Raw genomic sequence first — 18,568 nt, 5'->3', positions numbered from 1 at the left:
CCGTCTGGACCAGATGTAGAGGTCAGTGACCATACCAGAGGGGCCAGTATCAGTGTCCCTCTCCATGTCCCAGTGGAGCTATAGACTTTATTAATCTCTCCTCCTCAGAGGCCTCATAAACTACTGCAGGAGGTCAGGGTCAGTAGGAAGTCTGCTGGGATGGATGATTGCAAAAGGATTCATTAGATGTGAAATCATGTTTCTTATTTGCTTTATGAGTTGTGTACACTCTAAAAAGTCTTCCAGGAGCCTTAAAAATCTAAAATAACATTTGCTTAATAGAATCATTTGAATAATGATTTGTGTTACTCAGCCTGAAAGAGGAAAGTCAGTCTATCGTCTTTTTGTATGTGTGATTATGAATGCTTCAATTCAATGTATCTGCAAATACTGTATAATGTATCAGCCGGCAGCAGGCTGGCTTTCTCTCTAGAGGTGAAAGACATTCCTTAAGTTAACTGTCCAGATTATACATGCACTGTGGGAGTGATTGTCTGGGTGAATATGGCTGGCCAGCAAGGGCCAACACCCTCCACTGACAGCTAACCTCCTGTCTGCTACTGGCTCCTTGCCTGCATCACACATTTATAGTTTTGATATTTTGTTTAAAATATTAGCGAATAGTGGCAGGACTCATTCACATTCCAGAGAGTTTAGGTATTACTGTTGTGATCAGTGAAGGAGATTGTTGTAAAGCAGCATCTCTCTGGTCGCAAACTGTGATGAATGAGTTATGTCAGGCCTGGATGGTTCTACTCATTGCAGGATGTTTTGAAGAGTTATACGCTCAATAAATCTTCCCATATAAATACAAGAGGGATATGCATAAACAGTTGCTCTCATTTTGAACATAATGTAAATATTTGTAGACCTCATCAAGGGGTAAAATGTGCATCTATCTCGTGAGAGTTTAGAGAGGCCATACAAGTTTGCCAGAGCAGTTACGAGTGTATTTCCAAAAATTTTATGGTAGTGTGCGAAAGTATGTGTGTCAAACCTGGGTTAAATACCATTTGCAAATAATTATTGGTGTTTGTTTTGACTTGCTTGAAGTACCAGATGGTGGGGTTTGCTGCAGGATAACTCAGACAGTGTCAGGTGAGCTTTACATTGCCTTTTAAAGTCTTGTGATTGCCTTTCTTGCAATCAATGTGCCATCTGATGAGGCACATCCACCCCTCTGGCAGAGCAAGCAGGTTAAAGCAAACATAAACAGTTTTTAGCAAAAAGCGTTTGACCCTGACTTGGCATGACTTTGTTCATAGTAACAGCATATGTATCTGTTCATGATTAGATGGAGTCTATGACTGATAAGATTGATTTAGCATTAGCGTGAGGAGGATATACATGAGGAGGATATCTTTATGGATTTGTGCATGATTTAGAGTTTGGGGAACATAAAGGCTCAGCTTACAGTCTTAAATGACTGCTTTTCCCCATAAAGGTCTTGCTGAAGCAGCTATAGACTTACTTTCCCATGCATTCCATGTGTTTGTGCTCGTGTGTAAGCATTTGCTATCATGATCTGTGTTGGATGTAAAAATCTTACAAAGGATCTTGTTGCCCATTTCGGTGTCTTTAATGTGTTTTCCCTTGGGATTTCAGTGTGTGACCACTCTGAAAACTTTAAAATGTTCTCACCCAGTGAATAAAATTTGTTATCCTTCAGATAAATATAGTTTATGATTCTGTCCTCAGTGTGGTTCAAGCCTATGTGGATCCTGGACAGATTCAGACTTCCATTTTCATGCTCTTTCAAATCTTCCTTGATCCAGCTGAAGAGTTCTTTCCAAAATGTTTCATTTTATGGGGAAAAAAAGTTGAAATTCATCAGGCAGTGTCCTTAATACAGGTTCTGGCTTGTAAAAGTGTTAGCACATTGTCATGCAAGGATTTAAGATACATACTCCACTTTGAAAAAAAGAATTTGTTTTCATTTTGTGCTAAGAGAGTAAGTGAACTTCAAGATGTTTTAAAATAGAGAATGAAAAAAAGATGTTTAATTGCTCTATTCACATATTGTGATATATATCTGCACTTGTAGAAATAAGTCTTTCCTCTGGCTGATTTTTCTCTTTCTCTCTCTTTCTTTCTCCAAGGTGTAGCAGAATACAGCCATGCCGATAACAAGTAAAGGGTCAAGACGGAGGGCCTGGGTTGGCGGACCCTCTTTGTGCTCAAGTCTTTGGCGGTGGAAGCAACTTTTTTATTTGTCCATCATCCTTGTTCTTGTTCAGTCTACAACTGTCTTTGGAGCACTGGAACTGCAGCTGGATGAAGAGCAGCCTGCTGGGACCATTGTTGGTGACATTAGTGCTGGGTTACCGTCTGGTGAAACTTCAAGTCTTTACTTTATCTCAGACCATGAGGGCAAAGGCGTTGGCAGCGATCTCAACATTGATGAGACCACGGGCATCATTACCACTGCACGCCGTCTGGACCGTGAGGAGAGGGACCATTATAACTTCATCGCTGTGACAATGACGGGAGTCACTATTGAGGTGTCAATCACCGTCAACGACATCAACGACCATGCACCTGTGTTCCCCAAAAAGAAAGCTGTTCTTAAGATTCCTGAGCACACAGCTGTGGGGACGAGGTTTTCCCTGGAGCCTGCAACTGATGCAGACAAGGACCAGCTGACCACCCAAGGCTACGCTATTCGAGAGGGCAATGTAGGCCAGGCATTCCGACTGGAGACCAAGAGAGCTGCAAACAAGGTGCTATATCTGGACCTGGTTGTCAATGGATTGCTGGACAGGGAGAAACGTTCGTTGTACACTCTAGTCGTGGAGGCCTTCGATGGGGGCTCACCCAGAAGGATGGGATCCATGACCCTGGAAGTGACTGTGACCGACATCAACGATCACGCACCGGTCTTCAACCAGAGCAGATACCATGCAATTATTTCTGAAAGTCTCCCACAAGGAAGCAGCATCCTACAGGTTAGCTCAAGTGTTCTCACTGTTCTGCTTTCGTTCATGCTTCTATCGATGTCTGTAAATTACTAGTCACAAGGGAAACTTCAATTTCAGTATGTCATTTTCTCATCTTTGCAGGTATTTGCAACAGATGAGGATGAGGGCGATAATGGTCTGGTGCTTTATGAAATCAACCGGCGTCAGAGTGACCCTGACCGATACTTCGTCATGGATATCAAGTCAGGGGTCATCACTCTTAATAGACCCCTGGACTATGAGCATAAAAGGGTCCATGAACTGGTGGTTCAGGCCAAGGATAATGCCAGCCACCCAGAGGTAATATGCAACAATGGCTTGGTTTGAATAGATTTTCACCTGTATTTTATGTCATAACCTTAACCCCCAAATTATGTTTCCTGCTGCTATAGGGCACTGATGTGTACCGTATGCATGGTCATCTTGCAGCACTGACAGCTCAGAAAATAATTCTAGTAATAGTCAAGAGAAAAAAGGAGAAAGTGCAAATAAAATGCAGATAGTATGTTTTTTCTGTAGTGTAATAAAACACACAGTGAAAATAATGATCCCAAGTGGTCCTCTACTATAATATGACACAAAAGGATTTGAGCATGAAATACCACGAATCATGCACTGTTATCTTTTCCCAGGTGACCAACGCATTTGTGACGATCCATGTCCGTGACTACAATGACAACCAGCCCACCATGACCATCATCTTCCTCAGTGAGGACGGTTCTCCGAGGATATCAGAAGGAGCCCAACCAGGCCAGTATGTAGCTCGGATATCTGTCACCGACCCAGACTATGGAGAGTATGCCAACGTGAATGTGTCCCTTGAGGGGGGTGATGGGAAATTTGCTCTTACAACCAAGGACAGCATCATCTACCTAATATATGTAGACCAAGTCTTGGACAGAGAGGAGCGGGATTCGTATGACCTCAGGGTGATGGCCACAGACTCTGGCACGCCTCCCCTCAGGGCGGAGTCATCTTTCACTATCCAGGTAACTGATGTCAATGACAACCCCCCTTTGTTTGACCAGCAGGCCTACAGACAAACCATTCCTGAGGTTGTCTATCCTGGCTCCTTTGTTCTCCAAGTTACTGCCAGGGACAAGGACCAGGGCCCCAATGGGGATGTCCGATATAGCCTCCTCAAGGGCAAAAACTCTCACTCTGATTGGTTTTCCATTGACCCGGTCACAGGGATCATTACCACAGCGACTGCTCTGGATTTCGAATCAGAGCCGGCACCCAGCGTGACTGTTGTTGCGACGGATAGTGGCCGCCCGCCACTGTCATCTACGGCAAAGGTGGACATTGTGCTGCAGGATGTTAATGATAACACACCTGTGTTCTCCAGCAACATCTACAATGCCTCCATCAAGGAGAATACCCCAGCTGGGACCTGCTTCTTAGAGGTAAGAGAAACCCTGAAGAAGAAAATCTTCATTCCAGCCCCCTACCTCCTCTTTCCGTCTCAGTCTTCTTTTACCCTTCTGTCTTCTCCATCTCCATACTATTCTTCTTTATTTTGTAGGGGAACTGCCGTTTTTAATTCTCATGGTACTCAATCTTGCAGCGTGTTGGCCACAACACTATTGTCCTACTTATGCAGCCAAAACCAAGTACTCACTGTCTCCCTTGTCCTCTCATCTCTTTATTCACTCTCTCTTTTCACTCGCACCCTCCCCTTAAGCCCTCTCTGATTACTCCCCTGGCAAAAGCCTGATTTATAGATCAATATAAATGAGTCTGGAAATCAAAGTCGTGTATGAAGTGAAAAGCAGTCTTCTTTCAGAGAACGATAGTGTACTTGAAAGCACTGACATGTTGTGATGTGATTCATAAAAAGTGGGCTACGAGAAGAGAAGCGCAGCTATTCAGTGTGTTCATTTAGAAGGTGAAGATTTATAAAGGAAAGAGAAAAAAGAAACAGAGAAAGACAGGGAGGGAGACTTCACCTGCATTCCTGAAGCTACTGTGAGGAGATTTACTCGGTGCTGGTGTATGTCCTCTCTCTCACCTCAAAGGGTTGCCATGGTAACCAAGCCAGCAGTGTAGGGTGAGCCCCTGGTATCGGTACACTATCTCACAGCAGCTTGGTTGTCTTGCTTTTATCTCAATTCCAGCAGCTCTCATGTATAAGGAGGACCTCTCCTGAGAAATGAAAAAGGATGACTGGCTGTTTGTCTTCCAGTAAGGTCTTAACTTGGCATCATGCACCGTTTAGACCAACTGTTTTTACAGGTTGGTTTTTACCCCTCTGCCATGAAGCGGATGAGGAGAAAAAAAGAAGAGTTTCTGTTTCTCAACATTTTTAAGAAAGCTTTCTGTCTGAACTTAAAAGTACAGCGGTCCTAATAAAAGGCCGTGGACCCAAATACACATACCAATTGAACTGGAACTAGATAAATAGTTGAATTTCAAATTCTTGCAGGTTCCTTTAACATGTATTTGGATAAGATGGCCGGTTGGTATTCTGTGGGGACTGGCGTATGGGCCTGATCCTGAAGGAAGACGGGAAGTAAGGGAATGTAATGAAGACGAGTGAAAAGTGAGATGCAAATGAAATTAAAAGGAGAAAGAGAGACGGACTGAGCTCGTGGATAAAAGTGAAAAGAAAGAAGAAATGTTTATACATACAACCTTAACATGATTAATTTCTTAAGTGTCTTTACAATCATAGATACCGCCTGTCCGTTGCTGATTTATTGAACCCTGTAATTTTCTCTAAATTAGGCTGCTCTGTTGAATTATTATATCCCTCAACCAACGAAATTAACCCCCTGGACCTCGATTCCAGTTGTTGCAACAGTTGTAATCAACTGCTAGTCGTTTTCTAATCCTAGCCGGCAGTTATTCTGGCACTACGTACAGGCATAATCCCATGCCAGACATCACGGGTGGTTTTGCAGTATGCCAGAGTGAGTGAATAAGGCTTGATTTGCTCATTCCGGCACGTTCCTCAAGGCCTGCTCAGACCGAGCCAAGATTCTCCAGGCGAGCGTCTCTCCCCACAGGGGCTGCGATTTGCAGGATAATGGTAGTTGGAGTAAACTTTTTTTCTGGGCCAATGGAATATGTGGCCACTTGGGTAGGACACACACACAAATGATGTTAGACCTGACATCATAGTCTAATGAATGTCTTTGCAGATTTGTTCTGTATTTTCTCCATTTGCCTGCCAATTAGCTGTCAAGATTGTGGAGCATTTTGTATTCCACTCGCTCAGGATAGTGACAAAGTGAAGCATTAGGTCAGCTGGTCCAGTAGGCCTCGTTTACATTTTTGTGTGATGTTATTTGGCGTTGGGGTTGAGAGATTTCGTCACGTTCCAGAGTCGAGACGACGGCAGAATGTTCTCAGTATTGTACCAATATTTACAATAGATAACAATCACTATTTGGCTTTTGGAATTATTATAGTGGCCTGGCTGACTGATTCAAATTTTGGACACTTTGTGGAAAAATGGGGGGAAATCAGCAAATGTTAAATATCTAAACAAGGAAATATGTTATCAGAAGAAGTGTAGGAAGGAATGGACACACACACACACATAAGGTAAGGGGCGCTTTCTCTCTCTTTTCTGCCAAAACTAGTCTTCCTGGTTTCCTCATTTCCTCCTCTCTCTTTTCATTCTCTCTCATTATCTCCTTACCTTCTTCCCTATTTGCTCTGTTTCTCTCTCTTTATATCTTTTCCATTATGTCCCTTTTGCTTTCTTTTATTCTCCATTCACACACTCACACATATATAAGTGCAGCAATAGTGTGTAGGAAGCTTCTTATCAGTTCAACCACTATAGTAATCTGTAATGTGCTGTTCTGTTTATGGAGCCGCGACACAAAGGAGTTATTTATTTCTTGGTTTCCCTGCTTTCCTCTTCCCCTACTTCCTTAAAGTATTTCCCAGGCAGGAGAGCTTATGGTGCCTCTATGTGTATGTGTGTGTGTGTGTGTGTGTGTGTGTGTGTGTGTGTGTGTGTGTGTGTGTGTGTGTGCACATCCATCTGATTCAGGTTCATATCCTGAGAAGGTAGAGGTCATGAGAAAGGCATCAATTGGGGCTGGTGTTGAAAAGTGACAAGCATTTTTTTTTTTTAAGTGGAGCACTTTCATTCCTTAAAAACTTTTATTTGCATGTTACTTGCTGAAATCATCTGATCTGTGTGATGCCTGTTTGAATGAATGTAATGCCACTGTTGTGATGTGGTTACTTTCAGGCTCTTTTTCTTGGGTAAAATCTGTGTTTTTTAGAGTCTTGTGTGGGTTGTGCCTTGCAGAGTTTCTGTCAAATCCAATCACATGCTCACTTCCAGCATGACCTGAACCCTGGGAAGCCACTGCTAATCTCACAAGCAGTGACACTTTTTCTCTTGTTATGACTCAAATGCGGCACCAACAGACATCAATAGATAGCTCCAAGCTGGAAGAAACAAATAAAAATCAGTCCAAATGGAATAAAATAAAAGGGGCCCTATTAAAGGGGAAAATTCGATAGTTAAGATCGTCGAAGAGAAAAAAACAAGATTGAAAACAACACTGAAAGAACCTGTTTGTGGGCACATACAGTCTATGTGTGTGTATATGTGCATGTGCAAGCCTGTATGTCATACATCTGTGTATGTGTACTTGTGAAAACTGTACAAGCCAAGAACTCACTTTCAGCAGGTGATGCATCTCCCCTGTGATGTTCAGCATGTGGTTTCCTGGTCAAGCCTGTTAAACAACACTCAATCACACAGACAGACACACAGATGTGCTCAGCTGGGAGGTGTCCAAAGAGATGGAGAATGCCTTGTACATGAGAACTGCAATATTGGTGGTGCGCAGTTTTGACAACCTTCTTTACAAACAAAAGAAGGAGAGACAGATGTGCTGAAAGTAAAGAAAAAGTAGGTAGAGATACAGTTCAAACACTTCTAAAAGATTTAAGCCCTTCTAGAGGTTCAGTACATTGCACAATATGAAACAGGCTGATGATTTTGCTGTTTGTTGTGTCAAGTTGTGACAGTATTAAAGGTTTGGAGCGTCAGATGTGCAGATGTCCAGATCTGGACCACATTTTTTGACAGACAGACAGAGTATCTCACATACTGAGCAGACCTTGCGGGCAGCAAGGCGAATAAGAAAAGAAACTCACTCAAGAAAATCTGAGCGTGATGTGAAGGTGACTGAAATAGAGCAAAAACATATAGAGAGGGAGACAGGTTTCTTTTGACAGGTGGAGTTAGTCCTCCAGAACTTCCTGCAAAACCGCTTAAATAAACACAGTATGTCTGTCTGTCAGAGCAATCAGCCCATTTGGTGTGAAGTCTAAAGTCAGGTAGCACATGGCTAAAGTCTGTATAGCTCTATAAGGAAAGACTAATCATATTTAAAAAATACACACATACATGCACACTTAGACTAATTGCATTTGATAAACCCATGGATCCACAGACATGTGGTGACAAGCAGGAAGGTGTTCAGCTTAAGCTTCTTGTAACGCCGGACCAATCTCCTGCTGGTGTCGCGCTAAATACGACCCCTGTGGAAACCCGAGCAAAACCAAACCACAGCTTCCACTTGGAACTTGCACATTCTCCTCCAGCCCAGACTCACAACACACACACTCACAGTTTTTATTAAGCTTGAAAATTTTGGGGGGGGGGGATAAAATTTATTGTGCCCTAGATGTCTTTCCTCGTGCTTGTTCTTGTACAGAGGCAGCTGTGCTTTGACACGGCCCTGCTCTGTTGAAACTTCTGTCTTGTGTGTTTTAATTAATCTGTCAGTCTGTTTAATTTGCTAGGATCAATAACCGCATGAAGAAAGGCTGCAGGTCGGTACGATCACTGTCACCACATGCCTCAGTTGCATCTAACAGGTGATCAGCGATGACAAACACTCGGGTTCACACACAAACAGACACAAGCTAGATCGAAGATTCTGCAAATCGTTTCATGCTGTGAACAGCTGGCCCCTGTTCTGACACGCTTACACTCTCTCTCTCTCTCTCCCCCGTTCTGTATTTCTGTCTCTTACTCCCACTCTCTCTCATCCGCTCACACACTCACATGTCTCAGCTGCCGGCGATGTTGACAGGATGTGTGTGACGAGGGATCAGGATATGTGTCTGCTATGCGAGCTATTCTCATAACATCCATCAACACTTACTGTGGATTCGTCACCTGTTTGCTACTGGAGGCTCAGATGCCATGAACGCAACCCATCTTGATTTTACGCTCATGCTGCTAAACTTTGTACATAATGAGGTGGGCTTTATTTGTTAATTTTATGGTGGTAATGTCTTTCTTAGAGGAGCAGAAGGTCTGAACTCATCAGCACATAATTATCATTTAAATTTTAGTGAAATCTCCTTTTTGATATACTATTTATGGCCAGCATTTTCACCATTTTCATTCTGTAACTGCTTTTTAGTAGACATTGTATTATGTAGACATAATTTTATAAACATACAGTACCAGTCAAAAGCTTGGACGCAATTGAATGAGAAAGTGTGTCCAAACTTTTGAAGGGTGCACATTTATCATATTCTTATTTAAATCCTATCTATCATATTGTTGTTTCAGGCAGCAGGTAGTTGATAGATTAGGGAAAAGGTAGAGCAAGGAAAGCCAATGAAGATCTTTTTAAAAAAAAAAAAAAGAAAAGGAGAGGAAAAAAGAAAGAAAAAGCGAGTGCAAGCAGCGTACGTGCAGAGAGAGAGGGAGATCTCTGTGATAGAGCAGAAGTGTAATGGTTCAGCTGAAGTTATGAGGAAAAGCCAGAACGTATTGGACTGTTTAATTCCAAGTGATTCACAGAAAATGATGCATGTACTGGCTGCTGCATGCAGTCTTTGTTACTAAAAACAACTTGCACAAACAATCCTGTCAGTCAGATATGCAGTGCAGCCAAACAAATCCTGGGCTGAGGCGGGTTTTGCTGATAAACAGTATATGTCAAAACTCACTTGTTGTATCCTCCAGTAACCACAAGTGTTGCCATCTAAGGAGGGTGTCGCAATCTATTAGGACTGAAAAACAAAATGCGTCTTTGCAGGAGAATTTTTCAGCTCTTTGATGGGTGATGGGAGGTTCTGGCCCAGGTTTGGTAGGGTTTTTTCTTTTTTCCATCAGTAGCAGTAGTTTGGTTCCATATCACTAGCTGTTGGCATGTGCTGTGTTTTAAACCTATCAGAGTGTTCATTCATGTGTGATCTGATTGGCCGATGCTTCTGTGGAGAGGATGGCCTCACGCCTCATTAAGCCCTATACTCTGTACCATATGGCAGCGAGGGGTTTTCTCCTCTCTCTGCCGTTTGACTGGTTTCTATTTCATTTCTTCATCTCATCTGGTAGTTAGTATCTCGCTTTCCATTCTTTCCATTTTTTCCCTACTTTATTAGTTCATATCTCACAAGCTTCTACCCCTATGTCTTCTGCACTGGTCAACGTTATCTTTTCTCTTGCTATTTTAGAGAAATCAATCTCCTATCAGTGAGTGAGAATATCAAGTATGGAAGCAATTTCGTTCTTTGTTCCGTACTGCTTGTTTTTGTGGCTCTGTTGCCCCGAGCACCGAAACATGCATCGTGTTATTCTCTGTCGCTGGTTCAGTGACACCAAAAATGTGTAAAAAGAGAAAAAAAGATAATAAAGTGAAATTGAAAATAATGAAATGTGACCTCAATACAAACTCTACTTCACTGAACCCTTTTCAAGACAAATATCCGGATATTATCTGGATGTATTCATGCATCACTCCACTATTCCTTCTTATGGAAAAATGAAGTAGTATCACAGCAAGTAAGGATTATTTTACATTATTGATTAATTATCCTGTCTATAAAATGTCTATAAAATTTAGAGCAAGTCCATTAAAATTTTGCAGACCCAAGGTCTTAGAATTACTTATTTCTCCGACCTACGGTGGATAGACCAAAGATATTCACTTTACAGTGCTATAAAACAGAGTAGCAGCCAATCCCATAACCATTATCAAAATTGTTGCAAATTTGTTCCCAACTAATTAAGTTAACTGATTTACTATAGATATAACCAAGAAACACTACAGGCTGTGGGCTCGTCTACATCAGAGTTCCTGAATGTCAGCAGATTAATCCACTCAGCAGCGGGATAAAAGGAGTAGAGAACAGAGATAGGTGAATTGCAAAGTTTGTCTTTTCGTGTAGTGGGTTTCTCTCTGCAGTCTGACAAGATGGACACATTCAGCCTCAGCAAGAGAACAATCGAGATAGCTCCTCTAGTCTAGTGGAACACACAGATATCAAACAGCTGCAGGCACAGGATCCTCCATACAAAACACAGACAAAACCGTACATACACACACACATGCACACTTTCTTCTATTCGTCTCTTCCCTCCTGCCTATCTCTCTCTTCCAGCTCTCCTGGGCTACATTGTGTTTCTTTTCAAACTTATCAGCTGTCCAGACGTCCTCTCTATCTGTGTCTGGGCCTCTATTTTGTCACTGTCTCATCTCTTATTGCTTGAATCCACCTTCTCACTCCTCTGCTGGAGTTTGGGAGTGAAAGGAACAAACCCACAGGCATACGCACACACACACACACACACACACACACACACGCAACCACTTATTGTGCTTGAACGCACACACAAAAAGTGCACACATGCGAGCGGCAGGTGATCCTGAGGCTCTCCACAGTTCATTAGGTCACGCTAATCTAATTTCGTGACACATTGAGTTAAGTTGGTGTAAATTAGTATGCTTCCTGTGTTTCTCTAGATTGTGTTTGGTTTTGGAGGGGTTCTGCAGTTTGGGACAGCAGGTGGTCAATAAGTTAGGGGTGAAGGGCAGTGTGAGTGCTTGTTTCCCAGTGTATCAGATTCTGTCATTTCGGCTTGACAGAGAGGTAGATATTAGATTTTAAGTCACAGCGGGGCGTGAACAAGACATTTCTCTCTGAGTTTGCGCTGAAGTGTGCTAGAAGATGTGAATGATTTAACAAATTTGATTTTTTTCTTCGTTGTCTTTTTTTTTTTTTTTGCACTGCTCAAGGGCATGACTTACAGTTGTTGTTTGTGTACGTGCGTGTGTGTGTCTGTCTGAGCTGTTATCTGGCTGACTCTGCTCCTCTGGTGTTGTGTCTGTGTCCCAGCTCTCTCCACACTATTTATTTTCCTCTCAGGGGTCAAAGACAGTACAGCTACAGATATTTGTTTTCTCAAATGATTCATCCATTTAATCATTTCACTCTTCGTTTTCTTCCACGTCCTTCTCACCTCAGGAACTCAAACGTGGAGAGATGCTGAGAGAAGCAGAGGGACAGAGGCAGAGAGATGCAGTGAAACATTAATATTCCAGATCTGGTGTTGCATTTATGGTGCCAAAAGACACAATATTAAACAATACCACTGATCTTTCCTGGTCCATATGAGATCACAGAAATGGCATTGACTTACATAAAATGTTTTATACTCAATATGGTCCGCATCAGGTCTTGCGCTTTCTTTACATCTCCCAGATGCATTTCTGTCATGTGTGCACCTCATATTGTCTTTTCTTTGGACTTCAGCTTTTATAAGGATAGTTCTCACCATGAGATGTCTATTAAAGGTTAGAGAAACACCAGAAAGAGTGAAAGAGTTTCCACTCTCCCAGAGTGGAATCTTTTACGAGAGAATCTCTTACTTCTCACCTTCCCACACTTACCTCCACGTCTCCCCTTTTCTCCTTCCTTTTTGTTTGGTATCTGGTGCTGACGAAGTGGGGCATCTTGCTGTGTTATATGCACATTTTTCATTAGATGACACTAGATGTAGATTGTTTTAAATAAATGCATGTACAGAGAAGAAGAGAGGCACAGGATGAAACCATAGCACAAGGGCTTAAGGGATAAAAACCACAGAAGAGTCGGAGACTTATTTCCACTGTGGGCCTTCGTGCATGTGAGTGTGCAAGTGTGTTTGTGGTTGCTGGCTGTGGTCTGTCAGACAGGGTTGGAAGCACTACAGGAGTGGAAATAACTTAACTATTTGCATGGGCAACTGCTGTGATTTGTTTCGATGAACTGAACAAATCTTGAACCGCGAGGGCGACAGGACAGGAGTGAATGAAAGAGTGATGACAAAGAATGGAGAGATGATCACAGAGGGAATGAAAAAGTTGGAATAGAAAATCAATAGACACAAGAAAAATTGATGATTTATAGAGCCTGATTATTAACTTTCCCAAACTCTTGTGTTTTTCCCTCAGCAGAAGCAGTCCCATCTTCCGACACGCTCTGGAGATTTGTCTGCACTGTAGCCTATTGAACTCAGTGAACCCGTCGACAAGCAGAATATTAATCTAATAAGCAGCCTTGAGACGAGGGATAAACCTCAGTCTTTTTCCTTTTATGTTGACAACCAGCTCAGTGTGGGTTTAATTTTTACCACTATTCTTATTGCACTCTTCTCTCCTTTCTCTAAAATGATGCCTACTGGGCCAAGATCTAATTCATCAATCATTTTAGCAAAAATAGCTACTGCATGAGATTCTTTTGAATGTGATATTTAAATATATACCAAGGTTTGCCATTCATAATAATAAATAAAAAATAATAACACATTTAATTTGTGCGGCACTTTACATTCATAGTGAAACTCAAAGTACTACAGTATTAATAACATAGAACACACAACATAAAAAAAATAGTAATAGGAGTTAAGATGAAAAAGCCCTCCTGAATAGAAAGGTTTTTAGGTCTTTTTTTAAAAGAGTCTTGGATCTGTGCTGCCCTCAGATGTTTAGCAAGGCTGTTCCACAGGCATGGTGCAGCAGAGCAGAAGGTTCGATCCCCCATGGTGCAGAGCTTAGTACTGGGGGGCCCGGAGGAGCAAGCTGCTAGCAGATCTGAGGGTGCGGGTGGACGTTTGTGGTATGATCAGTAAGTAGCAGGACTTTGTAGTCGATCCTGAAGGAGACAGGGAGCCAGTGCAATGAAAACAGAATTGGTGTTATATGTTTGTGTTTTTACACTCTCATCAGGATCCTGGCAGCGTTGCTCTGAATGTTCTGGAGCTTCTTGATGCTCCTGCCAGGGGTCCCTGAGAAGATCGCATTGCAGTAGTCCAGTCTTGAGGAGATAAAGGCATGGATAAGTTTCTCTGCATCAGACAGGGCTAGAAAGGAATGGAGTTCAGAGATGTTTCTGAGATAGTAGAAAGAGTTTTTGCATAGATGTCTTACATGGTCATCGAAAGTTAGGTGAGGACCAAACCTAACACCCAAATTAGTGACTGAGGAAGAAAGGGGGAAGTCCTGGCTATCAAAGGTGAGATGAGATATGGGGGGATGACTGAATCTGGTGCGGAGTGCCAATAAGGAGAGCTTCAGTTTTGCTGCTGTTTAACTGGAGGAAATTTGCGCTCATCCAGGCCTTTATTTCCTCAAGACAGGTGCTGAAGCATGACATGGCTGCAGGGCTTGGGGGCAGTTTTGATGTACAGCTGGGTATCATCAGCATAGCAATGAAAAGACATCCCATGTCTGCTGATGACATATCCATGGGGGAGCATGAAGAGTGTAAACAGGATGGGGCCGAGAACCGATCCTTGCAGAACACCACAGGTGACAGGGAGCGATCTAGACCTGCATCCTCCCAGTGAGACATACTCAGTCCTACTGGAAAGGTAGGATTGAAACCACTTAAGTGACAGTCCAGTGGTGGTGTGGAGGTGCTCTCAGAGGATAGCGTGATCCACAGCACTCAGGTCAAGGAGAATCAGGAGAGAAGGGGACCCTGCATCAGCTGCCATCAGCAGGTCCCATCCCATCAGTGCTGTGTGCTTAACGAAAACCTGATGAAAACCTTGAAGGGAGAGGTTGACAGTTTGGGTGATCGGGGGCTGAGAATGGGGATGTTCATCGATAATGGCTTTGATTATTGCCCTAAGCTTCGATTATTTCCCTAAGCTCTCGACTTTGAACATTCTTGACAAGGCATGCTGGTTTCATACGCTGGTCATTTCAACTTTTGCTTCAAGCCACTCTCAACTGCTTCAGGGTGGTCTATCCTTGTCTGACCAACCGTACTGTAACTCGTTATTAAGGGAAAGGGAATTTTCATCTCGCCTGTCACCGTGCATTTCAGTATTCCCACCCTACAATTTGGACAAAGCTCTTGTAAGGACTATGACAGAAAGTTTTTTTATAATGTCTTGCAGTCAGATCACGCATAAGGTGTTTGTGTTGGAGTCGCTTAAGGACTCCAAAATGAATCTATCTGACATGAAACAGTAGTCGCTGTATGTTGTTTTAACCTCACACTGAGTACATTTACAGGCATTTGGCCTGGGCGATAGGTGTTGGCTGAGGTTAGGTAAATCATCTGATTTGGCCTGTGTTCTGTCTTGCTGTTGTAAGTGATTTAACTTTTAGAGTAAAGATGTGTCAGATTTTATGTCAATTTCGGAGAACCAACATTTCTGGTGCATATGGCCCAAATTCAGCTCTGTGGTTTTGGACCAGATTTACTGCGGCCTAACACACCCTGGTGTGCAGTGTGCAGTTTAGGAAGCTCTTTATACTACTTGGAATAAATCTCTTGGTTTTGAAATAACATGTCCATCTTGCAGAATTTAGCAGTAAAAGTGCTACTAGATAATGTTCTCAAGCCAAAGTGCACAGACGTGAGAAAGAAAGGTAGGCAAGGCATACATTACTGTAAACAGAAGAGAACGAAGATACATTTCTGTCACAAGTCTGAGTCTGCATTTTGGAGCATTCAAACACTCTACAAGCTCTTGATTGAAGATGTTGCTCTGCTACTACTGAAGACATCAAAGGAATAGACAACGGAGCAAGTAGCGGGGAGTTGCACCAGTCATCGTTAAAAGTCAACATCTGGTGTCCTAGGTGCTGTCACTCACCACAGCTTAATGTTTTCACATCATGGTTCAGCAGAGCAAGACTGATGTGGCAAGCAGGAGCAGCGGATTGGTTGAAAGATGAAAGAAGATACATTTTTCATTGAATCTGATATCCCACTTATTCATTTTCACACAGAGAGGAGGGAAAACAGGTTTGGTTTGCAAGGAGGGGAATTGCTTTAATGATTCATCTAGACTTATTCTACTCAAAGCTAACCAAACCTCAAAGCTAAATAGATCATTTATTGATCACGTGAGGGTAAACTAATTTGATCCTTCATACACTGGAAATTGGAAAAACACAAAAAACATTACAAATTTGCCAATCATAGGTGACACATGCAAAACAACACCAATAAAAGTAGATTATACATATTAAATAGAAACTAGAAAAATAGCACAATGTCAAAAATACTGGTGCAAGTCTATAGCATTGTATCGCGTGTGTGGTTTGAGGAAGACTGTGTAAATACAGTCTATAGTTGTGCCTGTGTCTACTAATGATTGTACAAACCATTTCTCTCAAAACTGTGTCAGTCTGGGTTGTTAATGGAGGAATCCTGTTCTTTTGGGGATGCACAGTCTCTCTCTCTGTCTCTATTTCCAGAAGAGACAGACATTGGTATCTTGGCCAGCGCTCTGGTCTCTGTACAGGAATATCAATTTAGAAAGCTGGAAATGCTTTCTGATATTCTGGTATTGTCAAGTGTTGCTCACATACACACACACACACACACACACCCACACACAGCCATTTATGCTCATGCGTACTTTCCAACAAACACATAGCCACGTGCACATTCGTACACACCCACACCACTGGCGGGCTGTTGAGAGTATGTTGTGTCCTGCTCCAGGGGACGATTATAGAGGAGCTGCTTGATTGCAAGAATCTTGGAGTGCCGGATCTGCCGCTCTAATACCGGATACAAGGGCTAATGTGAATCCATCGAAGGGTATTTTCTCCTCTGAAGCCTCTTATCTAAAGAATGGTTCTTTTAAGTCATGCAGATGGAGAAACTGAGATCACAGGAAGTGCAGAACAGATGATACTGCTTACTCTGTGCGTTAATATGTAATGCGATGTATACTACACACTGTATGTTGTAATGAAGCGTGCAATGACTGTAATCAATTGCCAGTCTGATCTTGTCTCATCAAAATCATGGCTGTTTGTTACCTTACCATATAATGCAATTGTATTAATCTACATTAAATGATACGGTGATCCCTGTAGAGATAGAAAACCAGCACATGTACATGTAATAAGGCTGAATGATAGTCAGAGAAAACCATACCAGGTTTTTGTATTCTAGCAGTAAAATAGTTTAGATATTTTAGTGCACATGTGGGGCCTAATTGCGTAATTTGCAATATGATAATGATATTGAGACTGTGGAGAGTGACTAATGATGCAGCAGACAACAGCAATGAGGTCAGTGTGCTATGTAGGTGCTGTTGCAGACCAGACTGTCTCTCTCTCTCTTTCACACACACACACACACACAGACACACACACAAATATGTACAATCATTTAAAAAAATCACCAGAAATTCCAGCATGAGCACCTCAGTGTTTCAAAGAGCTGAAAGTGGGGAAGAATATATGATTCATAGTAAAGAAATAAAGAGATCTGGAAAGACCAGGACTCAGCATATTTTAGGCAGCGAACGAGGATACAAAAAAGAGAGAAGGGGGTGTGATAAAAAAGGATGGCTGCATGTGGTGTGAAAGCATGAATGCAGGATGCAGCAGAGGTGCTGATGGTTACCATGACAATGAGAGATGTAGAAGCAGGCCAGGGGAGGTGGGGCCGAACCAATTCATCACCACTTAGTCTTGTGCATGTATGCAGCAGTGTGTGCGTGTGTTTGTGTGCACTGCATGAATTCACCTCTATCTGTCTGAGTACGCCCTTGAAACAGGCTATTTCTCTCTCTCTCATACCTTGCTTGCGCACACATTTACACACACATTTACAAAAAAGTAGAGCAGTGCAGTGGAGAATTGGATGGGGGGCAGACTAGTAGTGGGCAGAGCAGCTTTGAAAGAACAAGAGAAGAGAAGACAAATATTTCTTCTCAGTCTGGCTTCTTTTCATTGTTTACAAGACATTATCTTCTACAACTGACAGAATGAGAATTGTATCATGAAATGCCACAACACTGCGTTACAAATTCTATTGATTACATGATAATGGCCACAATGAAGAGAATCTATCTGTCTTTGTAAATTAGCAACAGCCAGTGACTGCAGATTGGACTCTCTCTCTCTCTCTGTGTGTGTGTGTGTGTGTGTGTGTGTGTGTGTAGGGGGGGGGGATCTTCCATCCAAAGGTATTTTTCATTGCTGTCAGGGGGGAGAGTGGGGTCATGTTATTGCAACTGGGCACAGAGAGGGCCAGGCAGACAGTCTTCATATGAACACTCACCCACGTGAAGGATGATGGCCATTACTTCATACAGATAGCATGTGTATGCGTGCATGTGTGTGGTGGGGGAAGCATGATGGTTTTCAAAGGGTTGGAGCCATCGCTCAGCGGTAACTATGGTAACAGGACTCTCAGGACCACAGGGAGGAACGAGAGAGGAGGAGGAGGGAAGGGGGAAAAGAGAGGGAGACAGAGGGAATTATGGGGAGTGCGGCTGGCGTCTGAATCTCATGATAAGCGATGATGGAAATCTGGGCCACACCGAGCCACAAAAGGGAACGCAGTTTGGTTTTTTCTCACCACATTACAAA

The 18,568-nt window shown here is 42.5% G+C and overlaps 1 protein-coding gene across 1 annotated transcript in view; it reads left to right on the top strand.

Moving 5' to 3' along the window:
• LOC121910219 (protocadherin-16-like) overlaps positions 1–18,568 on the top strand; it is an 87,089-nt gene that overhangs the window by 12,831 nt on the left and 55,690 nt on the right. The window contains exons 2-4 of the mRNA XM_042431312.1: positions 2,100–2,945; positions 3,060–3,257; positions 3,590–4,363. Of these exons, the coding sequence (XP_042287246.1) occupies positions 2,118–2,945; positions 3,060–3,257; positions 3,590–4,363 (1,800 nt within the window). The 5' untranslated portion in view covers positions 2,100–2,117. The remainder of the gene's footprint in view (positions 1–2,099; positions 2,946–3,059; positions 3,258–3,589; positions 4,364–18,568) is intronic.

The sequence above is a fragment of the Thunnus maccoyii genome, chromosome 13 (assembly GCF_910596095.1).
Source record: "Thunnus maccoyii chromosome 13, fThuMac1.1, whole genome shotgun sequence".
Lineage (NCBI taxonomy): Eukaryota > Metazoa > Chordata > Actinopteri > Scombriformes > Scombridae > Thunnus > Thunnus maccoyii.
Note: the sequence above shows the minus strand (reverse complement) of the source record. Positions and strands in the feature narration are given on the sequence as shown.